Source organism: Mycena indigotica (genome assembly GCF_014461135.1).
Source record: "Mycena indigotica strain 171206Taipei chromosome Unknown Mind.scaff0002, whole genome shotgun sequence".
NCBI classification, from domain to species: Eukaryota; Fungi; Basidiomycota; class Agaricomycetes; order Agaricales; family Mycenaceae; genus Mycena; species Mycena indigotica.
The window spans coordinates 2,847,464-2,864,115 of record NW_023503001.1 but is presented as its reverse complement, the minus strand read 5'-3'; the positions used below and the strand labels follow the sequence as shown (position 1 = coordinate 2,864,115).

The following is a 16,652-nucleotide window of genomic DNA, read 5'->3' as shown; positions in this document are numbered from 1 at the left end:
GTTCGCTGCTCATTTTGTGCCAGATTGATTGCAAGAAACGGAATGGCGGACCATGTGATCGACATGTGAGTCGTGTCCTCGAGTCCTGTTCGCCTGGTTTGTTTATTTTGTTCCAAGGCATCCCGACGAAAACCCAGACCGCCTTGCTCATATACCGCCCTATCCCAAGAACAAGAAACACTGTCCTCAATGTCCTAAAGCGAAACAAGTCTATACGCCTCATGGTCTCGAAATGCACAAACTATCTCAGTACTTATGCCTACTCCTTCCACCAAGGAGCATAAATCAACTAAATACTGGGTAGACATTCTGGCAAGCCCCTGCATCAAAGCCTCCTCCCTCAACAACCCTGTCCTGTGCCAAACTGTGCCCTCCCGAAACGTCTCTTCACGCCTATTGGCCTCATCCACCATGTCACTATCAAGTTCGTTTTCCTCGTTTCTCTCTTTTGCATGTGTCTGACGAATTGGTGCATACTTAGACACCCGAAAACGCAAGAGCTTCCTGGATACCTCTTGATGTGATCTTGGCCAACTACCATTTCTCGACTCTTCGATTTGCCTGTGGTTGTATCTTGTTAGAATCCGGTCGATTATCATTATTTCGTTGTTGAGACTTTTCCTCGCCTGAGCAGATTTTCTGAACACTGTTCCCCATGAGACGTTGGTGAACGAAGTTTACGCCTGTTTACGCATCCTCGTCACATGTCACAGCCATGACTCGCTCGCAAGATGCAATTCTACATATGCACATCGTACTTCCCAGAATTGGTCTGGCAAGTGCGCACAGTCTGTAATGGCGTTCGTGCGGTGTTGCGTTAAACACTCTTGTCAAAAGTCATCATCGTCATGATCAAATTGTTCACTAATGGCTACAAGATGAAAGCCCTCCAGGAACATACTACAACACTCAAGCTGACTCCTGCCCATCGCTGAGGTGAGTCATTGTGAAAAGCACGAGAATTATGAAACTTACCAGACATAAAGACGCAAACCTGCTTGGGAGGGTTTTTCCAACCGGATTGACATTCAACGCATTCTGGAGCGGCGACGGATTGACTGAGTATCGTGACCGCCAACTTGCGGCAGAGTCGATGGTGCTATTCCGCGATTTGAGGGAAGACACGGGCTTGGGGCGAGCCTGAGAGGCGTGCATGCGCTTGGTGGTGCGAAACCCAAAGCACTAGTTCATATGTGAGTTTCATCTGCCTCTGCATGACTGAACCATCGTACTGATGATGTTGCCTTGAAGCGTTGACTGGAAATACTTGCAGGTCGCGTCTCCAAGACTATTTTCCCTTCCCTCCAGTTTGTATGCTGTCCAGCGTGAGTTTTCCGCCAATATTACAGTCTCTCTGCTCACCATATTAGGTTGCCGTTGATGCTTCTCCAACAATTGTCGACGATGTATTTGCTCTCTCTCCAACACAAGTTCTTCCAACCACGCTATATCCTCCTCTTCAACATATGCGCCCTCTGGCATTGCACGACTGGTGAACAATCCAACTCCGCCTGTCGGTACTTCCACCGGAATCTGATTTCTCAGCAACATATACTGTGGCCCTGCCTTTCCGTCCCACTCTTTTGCCCCGACATGAACGTGTGGCCTTCCATTCCTTAATGCGGTCGACTTTCCTTCCTGTGCGATCTCAATGACCAGCGTTCGAGTTTCGAGATCGAGATCGTCGTATCGAGCACCTTTCAGTGTCGTCAGCGGCAGTACTCGTGGGTTGACTGGATCGTCGTTCAGAAGCAGAGCGGGCCGATACTCTGCACCCAGTTTTGCACCGCGCGTACGCATTCGCGAGATTGCAGACATCGTATCCATGTCGGCCATCACCGAGTTCTCGTGACGTGCTTCATAAAATGCGAGCGGAATTGGTGTATGTGCTATCAAGCATACATCCCCGCGCTGAAGTGGATCGTTCGCTCCCCTGGAACGGACTGCCAGAGGTTGGACAGGATGAGGACACCGAGGACGACGACATTGGAAACTTGAAGTAGGCATGGAGCAAGCGAAGAGTGCGGGTACACAACAGAAGCATCGGTTTTATCAGCGTTGTGGGTCCAAGCAGCGCCGATCAGATATAATTGGTGGACGAGAAATTTTCGATCAAGACAAAGCACTCTTTGTTTCTCGGACATAAAAAACAATCTCCCTCTTGGCGGACTTTCGTCTGCTTAACCATCATCATGTCGCCTGAATTCTCAATGCCGCCCTCCGCAATCCAATTTGTGCCCCAAGACGGTGTTTTCGCTGTCCTCACAATTGACCCCATTGATTCACTTGGGCATTTGGAGGATCAAGTCGCGCTTGACGCGGCCTCGAGCCTCACATTCAAAGACTATATTGTCTTTGTTCCCGGTGTGAGTGTTGTTTACCACAGAACTTCTTTGAATTGAACTCAGCCCTTATTGCAGACTGACGATTTACGACACCCTGATATTGAATACCGTGCGGAGGATGTCGAGTTCGTTTTACCTGGCCTCCCGAACGACGTCCCCGATTTGTTTATTACCTCTTCAATGTCGCTTCCCATTGCACCTACTCTGGACACACATCACCCAACTCGCGAGCCGCTGCAGACTGTGGGCGAACTACCATGGGCGGGCGGATTCCTCTCGCCGTTCTTTAGCACAACAGTCCGCACAAAGACGGTGATGCGGGTAGATCCGATTGTCTGCGAATTGGGCATTCGCGAACGGCTTCGACATCGACGGTGTGGAGACCAGGATCGCAAAGCAAGAGCTGAAGCAGCGCAAGCCGCAAGGGTCACACCCTCTCCTGACGAGGACGACCAGTCAATTGTCTACAACGCAAATTCTGACCAGTTCGATGCTCCTGGTGCTGATGCGGTTCCGCTGCCTGATTGTAGCTCCGTCGAAGGCGGAGAAGTCGAGCAGCATGACGATTCGGCCGAACTCGACTTTATCCGGCATGCACTCTTCGCGCCTCAGCGATCGACCTCGGAGGACATGCTCACAGTCAAGTTCACCCACAACCTGCTCCAAGTATCGTCTTTCAACAACCCCGGAGACTTTTTCCATGAAAGGGATGCTATCGCCAGGTCCGTTCTCCGTACATACGAACTTAATTTGCCGCTGACTGGGTTTCTTCGCAGAATCACCAGAGAATCGTTTGAGCGAAGACTGGCGAGAGCTCAGGCGCAAGATGCTGTGACCGCTGCCCGTTATGCAGGGGTGAAGGAAGGTGGGTTTTTAATATGAAAGCTGCTTCCTTGAGAGTTGATTTGTTCTCTTAGAATTTTCGGAAAACGCCGTGCCTAGTGCTAGCAAGCGCAGTGTACTTGTTGGTGAAGATGTACCCAAGCAGAGTGCATTAACAAGGTGCCTCCATGTGTTAAAACGTATTCTGTGTATTTCCACGTAATAATTCCTCTCCGTCTCTTGTTTATGGTAATTTCAGAAGCTCCAACACCCCCGCTGCCTGTTGTTCTGACACGAGGGTGACATTGGAAAAGATGGTCTCCTATGCACATACTGAGTAGCCCTTAAGCAAGTTACATGCAGGCTACAAGAAACAAGTAGAAGAAAGAAGGAGGAATCGAATGAGGTTACACCTTTGTCCTAAGGTTTACAATCACCTTGCTTTCTGGCAAGGTCCTCCATATGAGAAATTCAATCAGTAAACACATGTAAACATGAAAAGTAAACATAGGTAAACAACTGTAACAGCCCGATGATTGATCGGCATATTTCAGTCAATTGCAACCTACAATTGATAATCACCGAGCCAGGCAGCCGTCCTACAGTTTTGTCGATTCTATGCTAAACATTTGAGTGCTTATTACAAAAACATCACTTCCGTAGATCCTGCTCCTGGTTATCTTAGTCTTATCTGTGCTAAATTATATTTACACAAAGGGAGAGACTCTAAGAAAGAGGGTTTCACTCCATTTTTATCTTGCTGGCCAGTGGCAATGCCTGGCATGCTCAGTTGTGAGTCTTTGCTTTTTGTCATTGGTAAGTCATTTTTTTATCATGTTGTCTCTGTGAATATTTATGCTCCAGTGTACGTACTCACCAGGGGTCAAGGGGTACGCGCTGGCACAAGCCGAGACGTCAGGGGGGAGGGGGTGGTCTGGTAGCCTTAATTCACTTTTCTTTTGTAGGGTACATAGGAATGCTATTAATGGTCTCAGCATGCATATAATTGTCATTGAAAGCAGATTTTGATGTTCTTCTGAGGCATGTATAAGCATTTTGATAGGAATTTCCTATTTGGGTAGTAATGACACAGCCACGGCACACCCAAGTCACACCTGCCAGCTATGCCTGCAGCCAAAATTGGTTTTATAATGATGTCCGCAGGGTGGATGTGGGTGGAGAGCACAAGAAGGGACACTATATATAGAGAAAATTAGTAGTACTGCATGACATTTTCACCAGTTTCTCGTACCCATCATGGAATTGCCTTTTTGGGACATCACGTGCAATCACGTGGTGTGACGTCACACAGGGAGGGGGTGGTCCAGCAGTAGTTAACTCACTTTTCTGACCTGACGTCGGGGTTTCAGCTATGCATATCTCTTGCCAGGGGTTTTGAGAGGTTGCTTCAATTTCAGTGAAGCTAAGTTATGGTTATACAAAATTGCAAGGACTGACCTTTTCAATAGTTAATAATAATGCTGACCCATTTCAATCAATTCAGCAGGCCTGTGACACTCAATGACCCATGACCATTTGGCCAAATTTTGTGTGACCTACTGCCCAATTAGGAAATTTAGCATGCTGCAGGTGCATAAAATTTGAAAATCCTCCCGATTAGGCTGCTGTGGAACCAAAAAAAATAGCTCTTGCTAAAATATTTTGGCCAAAAAATGTGATGTGGCTATGACTGGCAGAATTAGCATTTGTCACGGGCCACCCGCGGGTAAATCTGGGGTGGCCCGTACAGGCTGTACCCGTTCCCGCCGATGGCCCGGATCTGCTTTGGCAGGTGCGGGTACCCGCGTTTTGGCCAATGGGCTGCGGATGGCCCACGTTTCCACGGCCTGCAGACCACACAAGCCACGCCAAGGCAGTCTAAATGATCAAGACGATGTCGGGGAATGCTGTTGCGGGTTTGGGAACCCCAGCAACAGCCGTTGCGACCATCCAAGCCAAGTCAGTCACATTTTCAAGGTGTCAAAACTTGGCTGGAGCTGGCTACCCCGGCTGGCTATCGGGTTGGCCAGGCCCACACCCGTACCCACGCAGGCCCGTCCTCACAGCCCGTCACGGGTCATGCCACCCGTGATGATCACTAGGCAGAATTGAATGCAATGGGTCAGTAGTAACTTGAATTATAGCTTCAAGTTACCCTTTGAGTGTACTTATTCAATGCCTCAGTGTCTATGTGCTCTGTTGCAGTCACCACAGCTTTAGGTGCCTGCCACTGCCTGGTGCCCATTCCATCAACTTGAGAATTGCTACTTGAAGCCTACTTCTTATAAGGGGTTCAATGGGAGCTCCAAAGCAGTACTCTTTCCAGACAATAACCATGAGTCTTGTCTTGCACTCTGATTCATAGCTCACAGTATACAATTCATATATACAATGGTTGTCTATACCTCCCTGTTAACTTGGCTAGGTATAGCTTTTGTACAAAGGGGATGATTCATGCCAGTGAATGGGGTCAAAGTTCACTAGTTGTGGTCATGTTTACCATCAATCACTACAGTGAAACCAAACACTGGCAGTTGTTCAATCAGGGATAGGATAGTATAGATTTACCACAGTAGGATGTCAGGTTCAGGGAATCTGGCCATCTGCTATCAAACATAAACCCTCCTCCCTAATGCGGAAATCTCGTGACTTCCATCATTTCAGCTGAGGTATGAAAAAGCAGACTGCTTATTGTCATGGTTAAGGTTATGTAGCTTGATCTTGATACTTGAGACTAATTTCTACACCTCATTCAGTTTGTGAACTTAAGGCCAAGTGTTGTTGTCAAAACCTGTCAATACTGTTGTTTTCAGTGACATTATTGTGTTGAATTCTGCTGGTTTTCGTTCTTTTCCCAGATTCTATCCAGATATATATATAAGAAGGCTGTATGAAAGCAAGGTCCCAGCCTAAGGCACATGTGCCGGAGGCCCCTAGTACAGCAACCGATTTCTTGACTGGATATTGTGGAATGGGTGTAGCCAGCCGCGAATAATTTTGCCTAATCTTTCTGGCTGTTGGTTGGCTGATGTGCTTCTTGATATCAGAGCATGACCGATCGCCAGAACGGATACAGTCTGAGTGAGCCTGAGCTGAGGGGTAAGTATCTCTGTCGTTGACTCCGTCGTGGAGCTCATCCAGCTGTGTTGCGATTGGGAGAGAGTGCCAAACGCCGCTTAGCGCCGGTGTGTACGGCAGGTCGCGAAGAGCACGTGAGTGTTTCCCAACACTCTTCCTTTATCCGCCCTCCCTTTCCCTGTTCCCTTCCCTTTCCTCCGACTCATCTCTCCCAGTGCCACACACGACACTACCGATTTTTACGACTATCAACTACTTTCCTTGACTCCGTCACAAAAAGCCGGACGATGGCTGCACCAACCCAGGAACTGCCGCCATGGTTGTCCTACACGACGATCACGCTGCCGCAGACGACAGAGACGAGCGTAGTTTTTCTGCCTCTCACTTACTACGGCCCAAGTATCCCACTTGACTCAGACTGGGTATATGGAGGATTGACAAGTCCTGTCTCGACTTCCACCCCAGCCTCGTCTTCTATTCCTCTCACATCGTCCTCCGCTCTCTCTTCTTCTACCCCACTATCCACCGCGCCACCCAGTTCCTCCTCCCCTTCGCAAAGCTCGGTGTTGAGCTCAGCAATTTCATCGAGCTCAGTATCATCAACATCGCCCACGACAACATCCCCATCCTCCTCGTCTGCCATGCCTTCCAGCTCGAGCTCAAGCATAGCAGTAGCCTCAAGTTCCACAGGCCTATCCCACGGTCAGCTCATCGGAGTCATCATTGGCTCCATCCTCGGCGCTTTCGTACTCTTTTTGCTCTTCTTTTCATGTTGTTTGCGCTGGTGTAGGCGGAGAAGAGGCGACCCAAACGATGTATGTCACCATCTTGAGATCCCAGCTCCTTTACTTACTGAATATTGTCTGCTCCAGCCACAAACACTGCAGAATGTGCCCGCTTCTCGTGGTCAACGAAAGACTTCTGGTAGTCGTTTCACCGCTCTTCTCCCCCGGCGTCAACGTCGAGCGCGGACAAGGTTTACGATGGTCACCCCTGGCAATGGCATTGGTTCGACAGACGAGTTCGATGCAGACTGGCTAATGGTCCAAACACCCGGCTCTCCCCCAACTCGTCCAACAGAGCCAGGCACAGGTCGCACGGAGGTCGATCCTTTCCTCACGAGTGCTGGTCTACCCAATCCACATCCCGGTTCAGCATCAGGAAACAATAGTGGCTCTGGGTCGTCCCGCGAGACAGGTGCGACTACAGGAAGCAGCGGGACAAATGTCAGCGGCTATGGAGTACTGTTGGCTCATCCGTCACTGTCGCTTCCCGACAACCACGAAGGGAATCCATTTGACTTGCCTACAAGCTACTCGGGTGGCAACAATCATGCTCTTCCTCCAGGCGCCGCTCCACCGACAACTACCTATGCCAATATCATGCCTGGACGCCGTATTCTTTCCCCATCCCAGCTCGCAATGCTGGTTGAAGAAGAGGGCGAACGGGAAGTTCTGCCACGGCCATCTGGCGAACTCCCCAGGAACTCCATGCAAGGCTCTCATATCAGTGGTGATGAGGAGGGCGAAGTAGTCTATGCGAGACGAGTGGCGGTGTCCGGTCCTGATACTCCTCGTTGGTCTTTTACAGTTTTCTTTCCACCACAACTAATTCAATATTCCAGCCGAACTTCCGCAAGCTCAAACTGCTACTGCCACTCCCTTCCGCCGGTCCTGGATTCCTCGCTTCTCTTGGTTACGGGACTCCCGTGGTTCTAGGGAAATCGAAGATGATGTTGAAGCTGGTACTGGATTGTTGTTTGATGCATCATCTCCTAGTGCACCTTCCTCACCAGCTGGCCCGAGGTCCCAACAACGCAGCAAACGACCTAGCGCGGAGATGCGCGAATTTGGCACGAAACCATTTCCTGGATTTTTGTCCTCATCACGACCAGCAACACCGGGATCACGACCAGTCAGCGGTGCCGCAAGGCCCCTCAGCGGCGTCAGCTCAGATGGGACAAATGGGACAAACGGCAGTGGAAAGAGTGGCGGAACTGTGTATACCGATGCAAGAGAGACACTGAGCACTCGTGGCTCCAATTCTCGTGTTGGTACCGGACCACCCACTCAACATGATCCGATGCCCGAAATTGATCCCGATACCACCCTTCGAGCTGACCCGCTTGATGCTCCTGCCCCAGTTGCATTCGCGCCGTTCTCATCCGCCGCCTCTTTACACCATTCTGCCTCGAGGACAAGTCTGACACACTCGGCATCAGAGGCCTCGTTGTCTCAGCAAACTCAGCCAACACTTTCGCACCACGGCTCATCCGAGGGGCCGGCGCACCCTACATTGCTGACCTTGACAAGTGGCAGCTCACCATCCGCGAGCACCCTTGCTACGACAACGACCAAACCCGAAGCCGCATACGCTTTTGGACCTCCTGGTCTAGGATTCAATGTTGACAGTCAGAAACCTGGCAGTGTTGGCAGTTGGGACAAAGCGGGTCTGGAGATGGGCTTTGCCAGGGCTGCATCTATCGACAAGCTTGGAACCTTCGGAAGCGGTAATCGTGGTGTCCTTCAAGCACCTGGTCCTTTTGCGCCTCCCCCGCTTCCCGTTTTCAATGCTCCACCGCCGCCTCGTTCACCTCCACCATCAGTTTCGTATGGCTCATCCGGCACTCCTGGAATTCGTATTATTGGATCCTCCAATTTGCGCTCACCAATGGATCTTCCTCAGAGAGCTCCGCATCTAAGTCTTGATTTGGATGATGCTCCGCCCGGCGCAGATGGTGGTTGGCGTTTGCTAGGTGGAACTGGCAGCACTCCTTCGTTGCTTAACAACGAGTGGGGTGTTGGCGTTGGTGGACCCGGTAAAAGAGGGACATTTGGTGGCCCATCGAATACTGCGGTATGTCCTTTTTTCCTCTATCGATATTCAAAGGCTGACTTCTCGTTTTTCAAGGCACAGTATGTCTCTGGCTCCGGCGGACCTTCCTCTGAGCATGGCTCTCTTCATTCTCGCCTCGACAATTCAATCAACTCCAGCTCCCTCTCCTCCCGTTCTATCCACTCTCGCAACCAAAACAATACATCTTCATCTTCGAACTCAAACCCAACTCCGCATTCTCAATATCCCTCCTCTAACTCTGCCCGATCACGTGCTGCTTTAGGACGACCCATCTCTGTTCCTGGACCAATGAGTCCCGCAAACAGTGCGTTTGGTGTACGACATTTACCAGAAAACTCCGGATCCAGTGGGTCTGGGAATGGCCATGGGAACGAGATGAGCGGGAGTAGCTTGCCGAGAGCGAGGAGTCCTGCTAGCCCGACATTGATGGCAGCTGCCCCTTGGGCTGGTGGTCTGGGTGAAGATTGGCGGGCGACGTAGTCCTCAAAACAACTAGTCTCGGCTTGTTGGGGATGACTTGTACGCTTGGTGTTGGCGCTTTCGAGCGCTCTAACGCCACTGTTTCCTTGGTCAACCCTTCACCGTGGTTCTTTTGCAACCATTCACCCACCAGCACAATAATCCTATATTCGGAACCCGCCGAACTGGCTACATTCTGTACTACCATCTCCAGCATACCGTTTTGACTGGCCAGCCCTGCTTTCTTGATATGATACCTGACGACATTGATGATACCTTGGACCCTTCGCGCTTTTACGAACCACCAACTTAGCTATATCCTTATCCACTTCTACTACTGACCTTCGCGCGCTACCTCACGACCACAATCTCTACGACCCCTGCCCACGACCCACCCACGACTCACCTCTGCGATACATATATCCCACAAATTTGCGATACCGGGTCTGGGTCACACCCTTCTCTTCGCGATACCTCGGCGCCCTCCATTTGTCCAGTCAGGCTTGGTTACTTGTCTGACTTGGGCACGTCGGGACGCTGGCCTCCCTCTTGTACTGTGCATAGATTCCTCCCCCCGTACTGTACATAAGAGCCTGTCGAGGACAATAGTGTCTCGACTTGACTCGTTCCGCAATCTTTTTGTATGCAGATATGATATGACTCATCTTGCTTTTGGGATTTTGTAGGACTCATTGAGTGATTGCACAACCAAGTCCGGCACAACATTTCTGCTACGACCAGCGCGGCCTGATCAAGCTGGACATTTGTGAGTTGGTTACTCTAGCGTGCACTTGAATTGACTCCAGCCAGGAAGCAAGCAATTGTACATATACAGAGGTCTTGGAATTTACTACGGTAGGTTGGACGGTGGTGGGGTTCTATCCACAACAATGTCGGCTTGCCAGACATTCCCGACGGTATTCACGAGTCTGACGAGGTACATGTCCTGGTAGGTGACTCTGCGCTGCGAGTCGCCCAACGGGAAGTGACTTCTCGTAGGTTTGTTTTTCACGTCCTACATGGCGACTGAGAACCCAATCACAAAAGCCAAGTGCAGAAAACTCACGAAGTACCACAGAACGATGCGGTCGGCGACACGTCTCCCGAGTTCGACACGAGTGAGACGAGTACCGTTGGCTTTGGTTAACTGGATGTAGCCCGAATTATCAACAGCTTCGTACCCCGGCCACTGATTATACCATCAAAGAGAGTCGCATGCAAGAAAGATGTACGCACGATTATCCGGAAGTTGATTTGGTCGACATTGGGGGGAAAGACAGAATCGTGCATGCCGGAGATGGGGGTGTTGTCGCCCTGGCCACGCAGATCCCGAATCCAGACACCGAGTCCAGGGGCACCCATGCGTCCGTCGGCGTAGTCAAAGGTGATTGGGGGAAGGGTGGCCGCCTCCAGCATTGCCCGGCGGTTTGTCTGGTATGGGATGATGGGAACGGGAATTCGCGTGCGGTCGTTGTTTGCGGCCATTGGAGTAGAGCTGATTTGTTGTTTTCCTTCCAACTTCCGGTGTCCGTTTTATACTTTTTCTCGATTCGACGCTTGGGGCACGGTATGGTTCATGGCGGTCTTGTCAGTGGTCAAAACCTCCAAGCCAGAGCCTAAAAATAATGCGGTATAATGTTTGGCATGGACGCTTGAGCATTGGATATGCAGACTGCTGGCTTGTAGGACCACGACATGAATGGGATTGCGGAGTCAAGAGGTTTGATCACTGGTCTGAGCGCACTCTGCTTGTACTTGTGACGGAGCTGAAATGCGGGGCCAAACCGTTCATGCATAGACGATAGCGATTTGGCCATCTTGGCTTGAGCTCTTGTTTACGATGATAATGAGCTTACCCATCAATCTAATCAATATATGCATCAGCCGAGGCAATGGCCCAACAATGGCCGACATGCCAATATTTCATCGGATCATGTGGCATTAAGAAATAGTAAATAATCTACTAGTGTCATTAGAATAGTGTATCCCAGTCCATGCCAATACTCCGTTCCGTTTTCTCTTTTGGGCCTACGCTACGCCGATTAGCCGCACATGTTTGCACACAATCCGCATATTCTCGATCAAGGCTTGACTGTGATTCTCTGAACGAAGGGAAAGCAAAGCAAAGTCAGCAATCATTGGTTATTGGCTGTGAGAGCACCCAGAATGCGAGGAAGGGGGATTTGCTACTGACGCAGGACTGAACAGGAACGCCGGGTTCTTTTGGTCCACAAAAAGCCATGCAAGCTTTTCCTTTAGACCGTCCTTCTGCCAGTTTTCGAGAGACGTGGCCAGCGGAAGTGCTCCAGATGCGATGCTGAGATCATGCGTGATGAGAGTTAAGAAGTCCTTGTCGCCATCAAGGACAGCGAGCCTGTCGGCGGTCAGCTGACCTTTTCTCGGGTCCACGAAGAAAGAGTCGGCCGTATCGGAGAGGGAGAAAAACGGCTGGGTGCGCGAGGGTAGGTCAAATCGGCCGGGCTGCGTGTTGGTAGACCAGAAGAAGTCGGTGGAAATGCCGTTCTTAGCAAATTCAAGCAAATCTCTGGGACAGGGGATGTTGGCTTGAAACTCCCCATTGGGACGTATAGCGCCAACATGGTGAAAAGAGTCTGCACCAAGAACGATGAAGGAGGTCGGTGTAGTCCGGACAATGGCTTTCGGTAGTTCAAACTCTGGTCAACGGTGGTAAATAATGAGCACTGACCTGTCATATGGCCTTGTAGATGCTGCAACAACTACTGAGCCAAGAATCGACACAGGGAGAGATGACTCACACCAGGAGAATCAAGGAGGAAAAGTGACCCATCCCCAAGAAAGTCGATAGCCGGCAAACCAGCAATTGTTGTCTTAGAGCTACTAAAATCAGCCTTGATGACTTTGTGGCCACTACAGTGGGTTAGGTTGAGCTAAAAAGTGTTCAGAGCACAACACACTCGAGATCGCTCTTTTGAAGGTCGGATTTTTGGTTCTCGGGGAAGATAGAAAGGTCTGTTTGCGAAGAAACAACGAGGTTCCGCCCCTTAGGCCATTTAGACATATCGCCTGGCAAAAGTTAGTTTTGCATCGCGTTTACATTGGGGACATGCCGATATGATCGAAGTGGCCATGGCTGGGGCAACGATTGAGTAAGTGATCCAGGCAATGAGAGAACAACGCACCTCCAAAAAATGGTGTCGATGGTGTTGAGGTCGATATTCTGGGCCCCAAGTAGCTCCGTAATATCTTTGAACTTGTCGACGGTAATAGCCTTGCCCGTGAAGAAGGCGGCAAAAGGCGGCGTGAGATTCTCCGGATCGTTCCTCATGCCCAGATCGAACATGAAGCGTTTTTTACTCTGCTTGTGCTCAAGCAAGAACGCATGGATTGGCAATGTTATCGTTTCGTGGCCTGGCAGGACCGGGTTGACAAAGACATGAGTGAGGTTGTTGAGCGTGAAGTTGGCAACATTGAAAGCCTTCACGTCTATTATGGAGGAAGAGTCGGAGATGCCAAAATCCTTGAAGCCAGCAAGGGCTTGAGACACAAGGAGAGATGTGACTAGGAGAATATATGAAGAGAACATGGTATCGCTGAATAAGTTCAGCACCAAGTCGCGGGATATTTATGAGCGTGGAAGTACCTGAATATAACACGGCCAGTCCCCGTGTCCCCGTGCTATCAATCAAAGACTTTTTTCCGAGAGAGTCGAAAGTAACGCGATGCCTATCTTCATGGGCTTTTGGGCTTCCTACTGTAATTGCGCGGCCATGGCACGGCGTTGGTGAACACCGACTTGTACTCGTTCAAAGAAGAAAAACTTCGTGTATGACATCCGTGTCAGACGCGGCAACGTCCATGGCATGGGTCGGATTACTTATATCGAGTCGCATGAATGAGGTTGACGATCAAGTTTGAGTTACTAAGTTAGGACCAGCGCATCACACGGCGTCGGCATGCTGATGTCAGCAAGCCATCATGGTGCGCCTTGGCCTTGCGGCCAAACAAGCACCGGAACGAGTACTCCGAGTCAACCCACTATTCAATCTCAGTTGCCGCGCCTACAAGCGGGATAGCAGGTATATTTGTATCTGCCCCTTCCGAGTCAAAGACTAATCTGGTTACTGTAGATTTTCTATTTTCAAGCACAGCTTGTCCTCCCTCAAAGTCGATTCCCTCAAGTCGTCAGACTTCGTAGATCTATCCAATGGCAGCAAGCTATCTCTTCATTTCTCCAGAGACCTCCCCCCACTCTCTCTTATGTACGACACAGCGTTTACCCCATTTCCCAGCAACGCGCGAGGTTTTCTGTACTACCATGTACCTCCCCCATCCTCGCCATTAGCTGGAGCAATACGTCTTCGTATCGATTCAGATGGCGCGGCTGGGAATGACCTTCTTCTTCCAAATGGCCTCCCCTGGCAAGTTGGACTCCCAACGCTCGTCAAGCATGAACACGGTCGAGGAGCTTTGGCGCTCCTTTTATCGGAGGGTCTCGTAGATGCGGAGACTGTCGAGAACTGTCGCGCCGTATTTTCTGGTCGCTCGCTCATCATGCCGAAGCGCCTGTTATTCGCATTGGACCAACCGTTCGCCACTTCGATGACCGACGAAAACCTGTACCTTGTTGTCGTAGGCAAGAAACACCTGGAGAGACTAAGGATTAGGGCCCTCTTTGGTTGGGGGCACAACTTTCCCTTTCGAGGTTTGTGCTTCTTCGTCTATCTTGGTCATTCTCAATAATAATCAGGCTCTCTTCTGGCGCGTTTTGAGTTAAGCCCAGATGGTCTCGTTGTATTCATAAGGACTCTCAAGATCATTGAACCAATTGTCTCTGCCAACACCACCACCGCTGCCAGAGTTGGGGGCGGTAAAGTCGTCGCTCCAGTAGAAGGTCATCTTATTTCTCGTCGAATGTCAGACGGTGTCCTTCATCCTTGGTCGCTCTCTCTGTCCGAAAATATCAAGGCTAGCGCTCTTCGACTGCTAATTGATCGCTAGGTGGCGTCTCTCTGCAGGATGTATTAGTGCCTCTGGTAGCCTGTTCTTGCACGCCTTCCACCGAACTGACTACATCGATGAGTTCTCCGTAGGCCATTATGCCATCATAATCTCGCCGCAATCGCTACCAACCTCCCTCGGTCATTAGGAAAGCTTCTGCTCCGGACCTCTAGCAATCCAATTTGTCACATGTGGACTTACTTTCGCCACATTTACTGCAAAGGCAAGACCCTTGGTATACCCTCGCAACACCCTGCATTCCATGCTTCCCTTCCGCACCACGCAAAGTCTATTGTACCGTCGTGTTTGCTGTAATGGCGCGAAGTCATCGAGGTTGACCAATAGAATGGCAAACAAACATGTCTCTAGCCCCGCCAGTCTTCTAAAATCGAATATTATGTGTAACGTTGGTCACCGATCAACCTCTCGTTTCCCAAGCCACAGTTCCTCCGCCACCCCACTGATATAACCAGCTTGAATGGCTGCCAAACCAGCGCAAGCAGTCGCGGACATATGTCCGATGCCACGCCCGCCCGTGTCGTATCATCGACACTTGCTTTCTGTCCGTAGACGGTAGCTGGAAGCTTCGCCGAATCCGGAGTGACCCAACTTAATTCCGGAATCCGAGGTCCTCAGCACCGTGGCGCCACAAACCCAGCAACTCTCATACTCCAGATGGGCTCCAACCAATCGCCGCTGGCCAAAGCTCCGCGTGAACACACCCGTACAAACTATCTGACATTTCTTTATTCATTCAAATGCGGAACGCGACATGGTCTCATCGACAGGCAACCTTTCCCGGTGGATTTCTTTGTTTGGATCTGAGGTGAGGCTCAGCCGAATAACCGTATGACCGCCCTCCCAACTGCATCATCATATCATAGTCTTCTTCTCGACCTTTACTAGTCCCGTCCCTCTAAGGGCTTGTTGCGACAATAATTTCATGGAGCATCGCAGACTCGATCATCGGATACAGGCTTGAGTGTCCTCTACAGACCTGCTTTACAGATCTAGTCAAACGAAGGACCTGCATGCTATTGGCATTGGCGTTTCTCCTTGTACGCTTCATTGATTTCATTCATGACCGGCTTTGCGAAAGAGCAAGGTACTTGCATTCAAATTTGGTGTGTTCTTAGTCCAATCAGCAGAGTATCTAATAGGTGACACGTAGCAGAAGAGAAGTCCCTGTTATCATTGGTGATTCACAGCTTGCTCATTTTCGGAATGCGAGTTGCACGACATGGATTCTGGTTAGTTTGAACTGTAGCTCGATGTTCTTAGCGCGGAGCTTGCTGTCGAGATGAGATCGACTTTGGATGGACTGATAATTTTTCGAAGGAGATGCTAACGGAGCGTCCGTTTCAAACCGAACAAATTATAAATGCGGAACCATCTGTCTAAATGAAACAACCAATCTCTAATTAGCTTTCCTTGTCGACCCTCTTTTGGAGTGCATCGGTCGAGCAGCCCCGGTGATGACGTTGGAACCAGTCGATGTCCGTCCCCCCGTGTCTGGGAGGAAGTAAAAGGCACATGTACTCGTCGCTATGATTTTTAACGCCCAGTTATTGGCTTGCAACAAAATTCCAGGTGGGATTTTTGACTGCGGGTCAGGCACGTTTGATTCCCGCGATGCCTGGCGTTGTGGGCGTTCTGATGCACCGTAGCTCTAAGCTTCATCCTGAAGTAAGCCAACTTCTGCTTCTTTTACCTTGGGAGGCGCGGGAGCTTGTGAAGGAACTGAGGAAACACAAAGATAAAAGGTTGTCTACGATATGCGACTCACTTGAAGTGACTGTGTGTGGTGATTAATTCCGGCATTCAAGGCGCATTTCGTCGCGATGAGGAGGTTAACGGACGTGGATAGTGAAAACAACGCTTTGTGGTTCACGTTAAGCTCAAACCCGCATCTAGGCAGACAAAAAGACATCTGCGTTGGCTGACAGCTCATAAAGCTGCCGTAGATGCCATTTCTTTCGGTTCTCTTGACAGTTTTTCCAAGGTAGAAACCCAAAGCGGCCTTGAGTTCATTGAGGAGACGACGATGTCAATGACAAATGACAGCAGTCACATTGTCACACTTCTCCCGCCGACGACAACGTATATGCAAAT

General features: G+C 50.1%; 5 protein-coding genes across 5 annotated transcripts; 3 read left to right on the top strand and 2 right to left on the bottom strand.

The window, feature by feature from the left end:
* Nucleotides 1-2,192: 2,192 nt before the first annotated feature.
* On the top strand, nucleotides 2,193-3,390 carry MIND_00209200 (uncharacterized protein; the record flags this gene model as incomplete). The annotated part of the gene is made up of 4 exons (XM_037358988.1): nucleotides 2,193-2,366; nucleotides 2,421-3,067; nucleotides 3,122-3,210; nucleotides 3,263-3,390. The coding sequence occupies 4 exons, from the start codon at nucleotides 2,193-2,195 to the stop codon at nucleotides 3,388-3,390; spliced, it is 1,038 nt and encodes a 345-aa protein (XP_037224083.1).
* Nucleotides 3,391-6,298: 2,908 nt separating this feature from the next.
* On the top strand, nucleotides 6,299-9,581 carry MIND_00209100 (uncharacterized protein; the record flags this gene model as incomplete). The annotated part of the gene is made up of 4 exons (XM_037358987.1): nucleotides 6,299-7,060; nucleotides 7,118-7,820; nucleotides 7,870-9,101; nucleotides 9,156-9,581. The coding sequence occupies exons 1-4, from the start codon at nucleotides 6,533-6,535 to the stop codon at nucleotides 9,579-9,581; spliced, it is 2,889 nt and encodes a 962-aa protein (XP_037224082.1). The 5' UTR covers nucleotides 6,299-6,532.
* Nucleotides 9,582-10,410: 829 nt separating this feature from the next.
* On the bottom strand, nucleotides 10,411-11,045 carry MIND_00209000 (uncharacterized protein; the record flags this gene model as incomplete). Its single annotated transcript, XM_037358986.1, has 3 exons — nucleotides 10,411-10,575; nucleotides 10,627-10,749; nucleotides 10,797-11,045. 3 exons carry the CDS (start codon nucleotides 11,043-11,045, stop codon nucleotides 10,411-10,413), a joined length of 537 nt encoding a protein of 178 aa, XP_037224081.1.
* Nucleotides 11,046-11,532: 487 nt separating this feature from the next.
* On the bottom strand, nucleotides 11,533-12,600 carry MIND_00208900 (Metallo-beta-lactamase superfamily protein; the record flags this gene model as incomplete). Its single annotated transcript, XM_037358985.1, has 5 exons — nucleotides 11,533-11,662; nucleotides 11,755-12,217; nucleotides 12,268-12,289; nucleotides 12,338-12,449; nucleotides 12,497-12,600. 5 exons carry the CDS (start codon nucleotides 12,598-12,600, stop codon nucleotides 11,533-11,535), a joined length of 831 nt encoding a protein of 276 aa, XP_037224080.1.
* Nucleotides 12,601-13,517: 917 nt separating this feature from the next.
* On the top strand, nucleotides 13,518-14,540 carry MIND_00208800 (uncharacterized protein; the record flags this gene model as incomplete). Its single annotated transcript, XM_037358984.1, has 3 exons — nucleotides 13,518-13,618; nucleotides 13,670-14,244; nucleotides 14,290-14,540. The coding sequence occupies 3 exons, from the start codon at nucleotides 13,518-13,520 to the stop codon at nucleotides 14,538-14,540; spliced, it is 927 nt and encodes a 308-aa protein (XP_037224079.1).
* Between the last annotated feature and the right edge of the window lie 2,112 nt (nucleotides 14,541-16,652).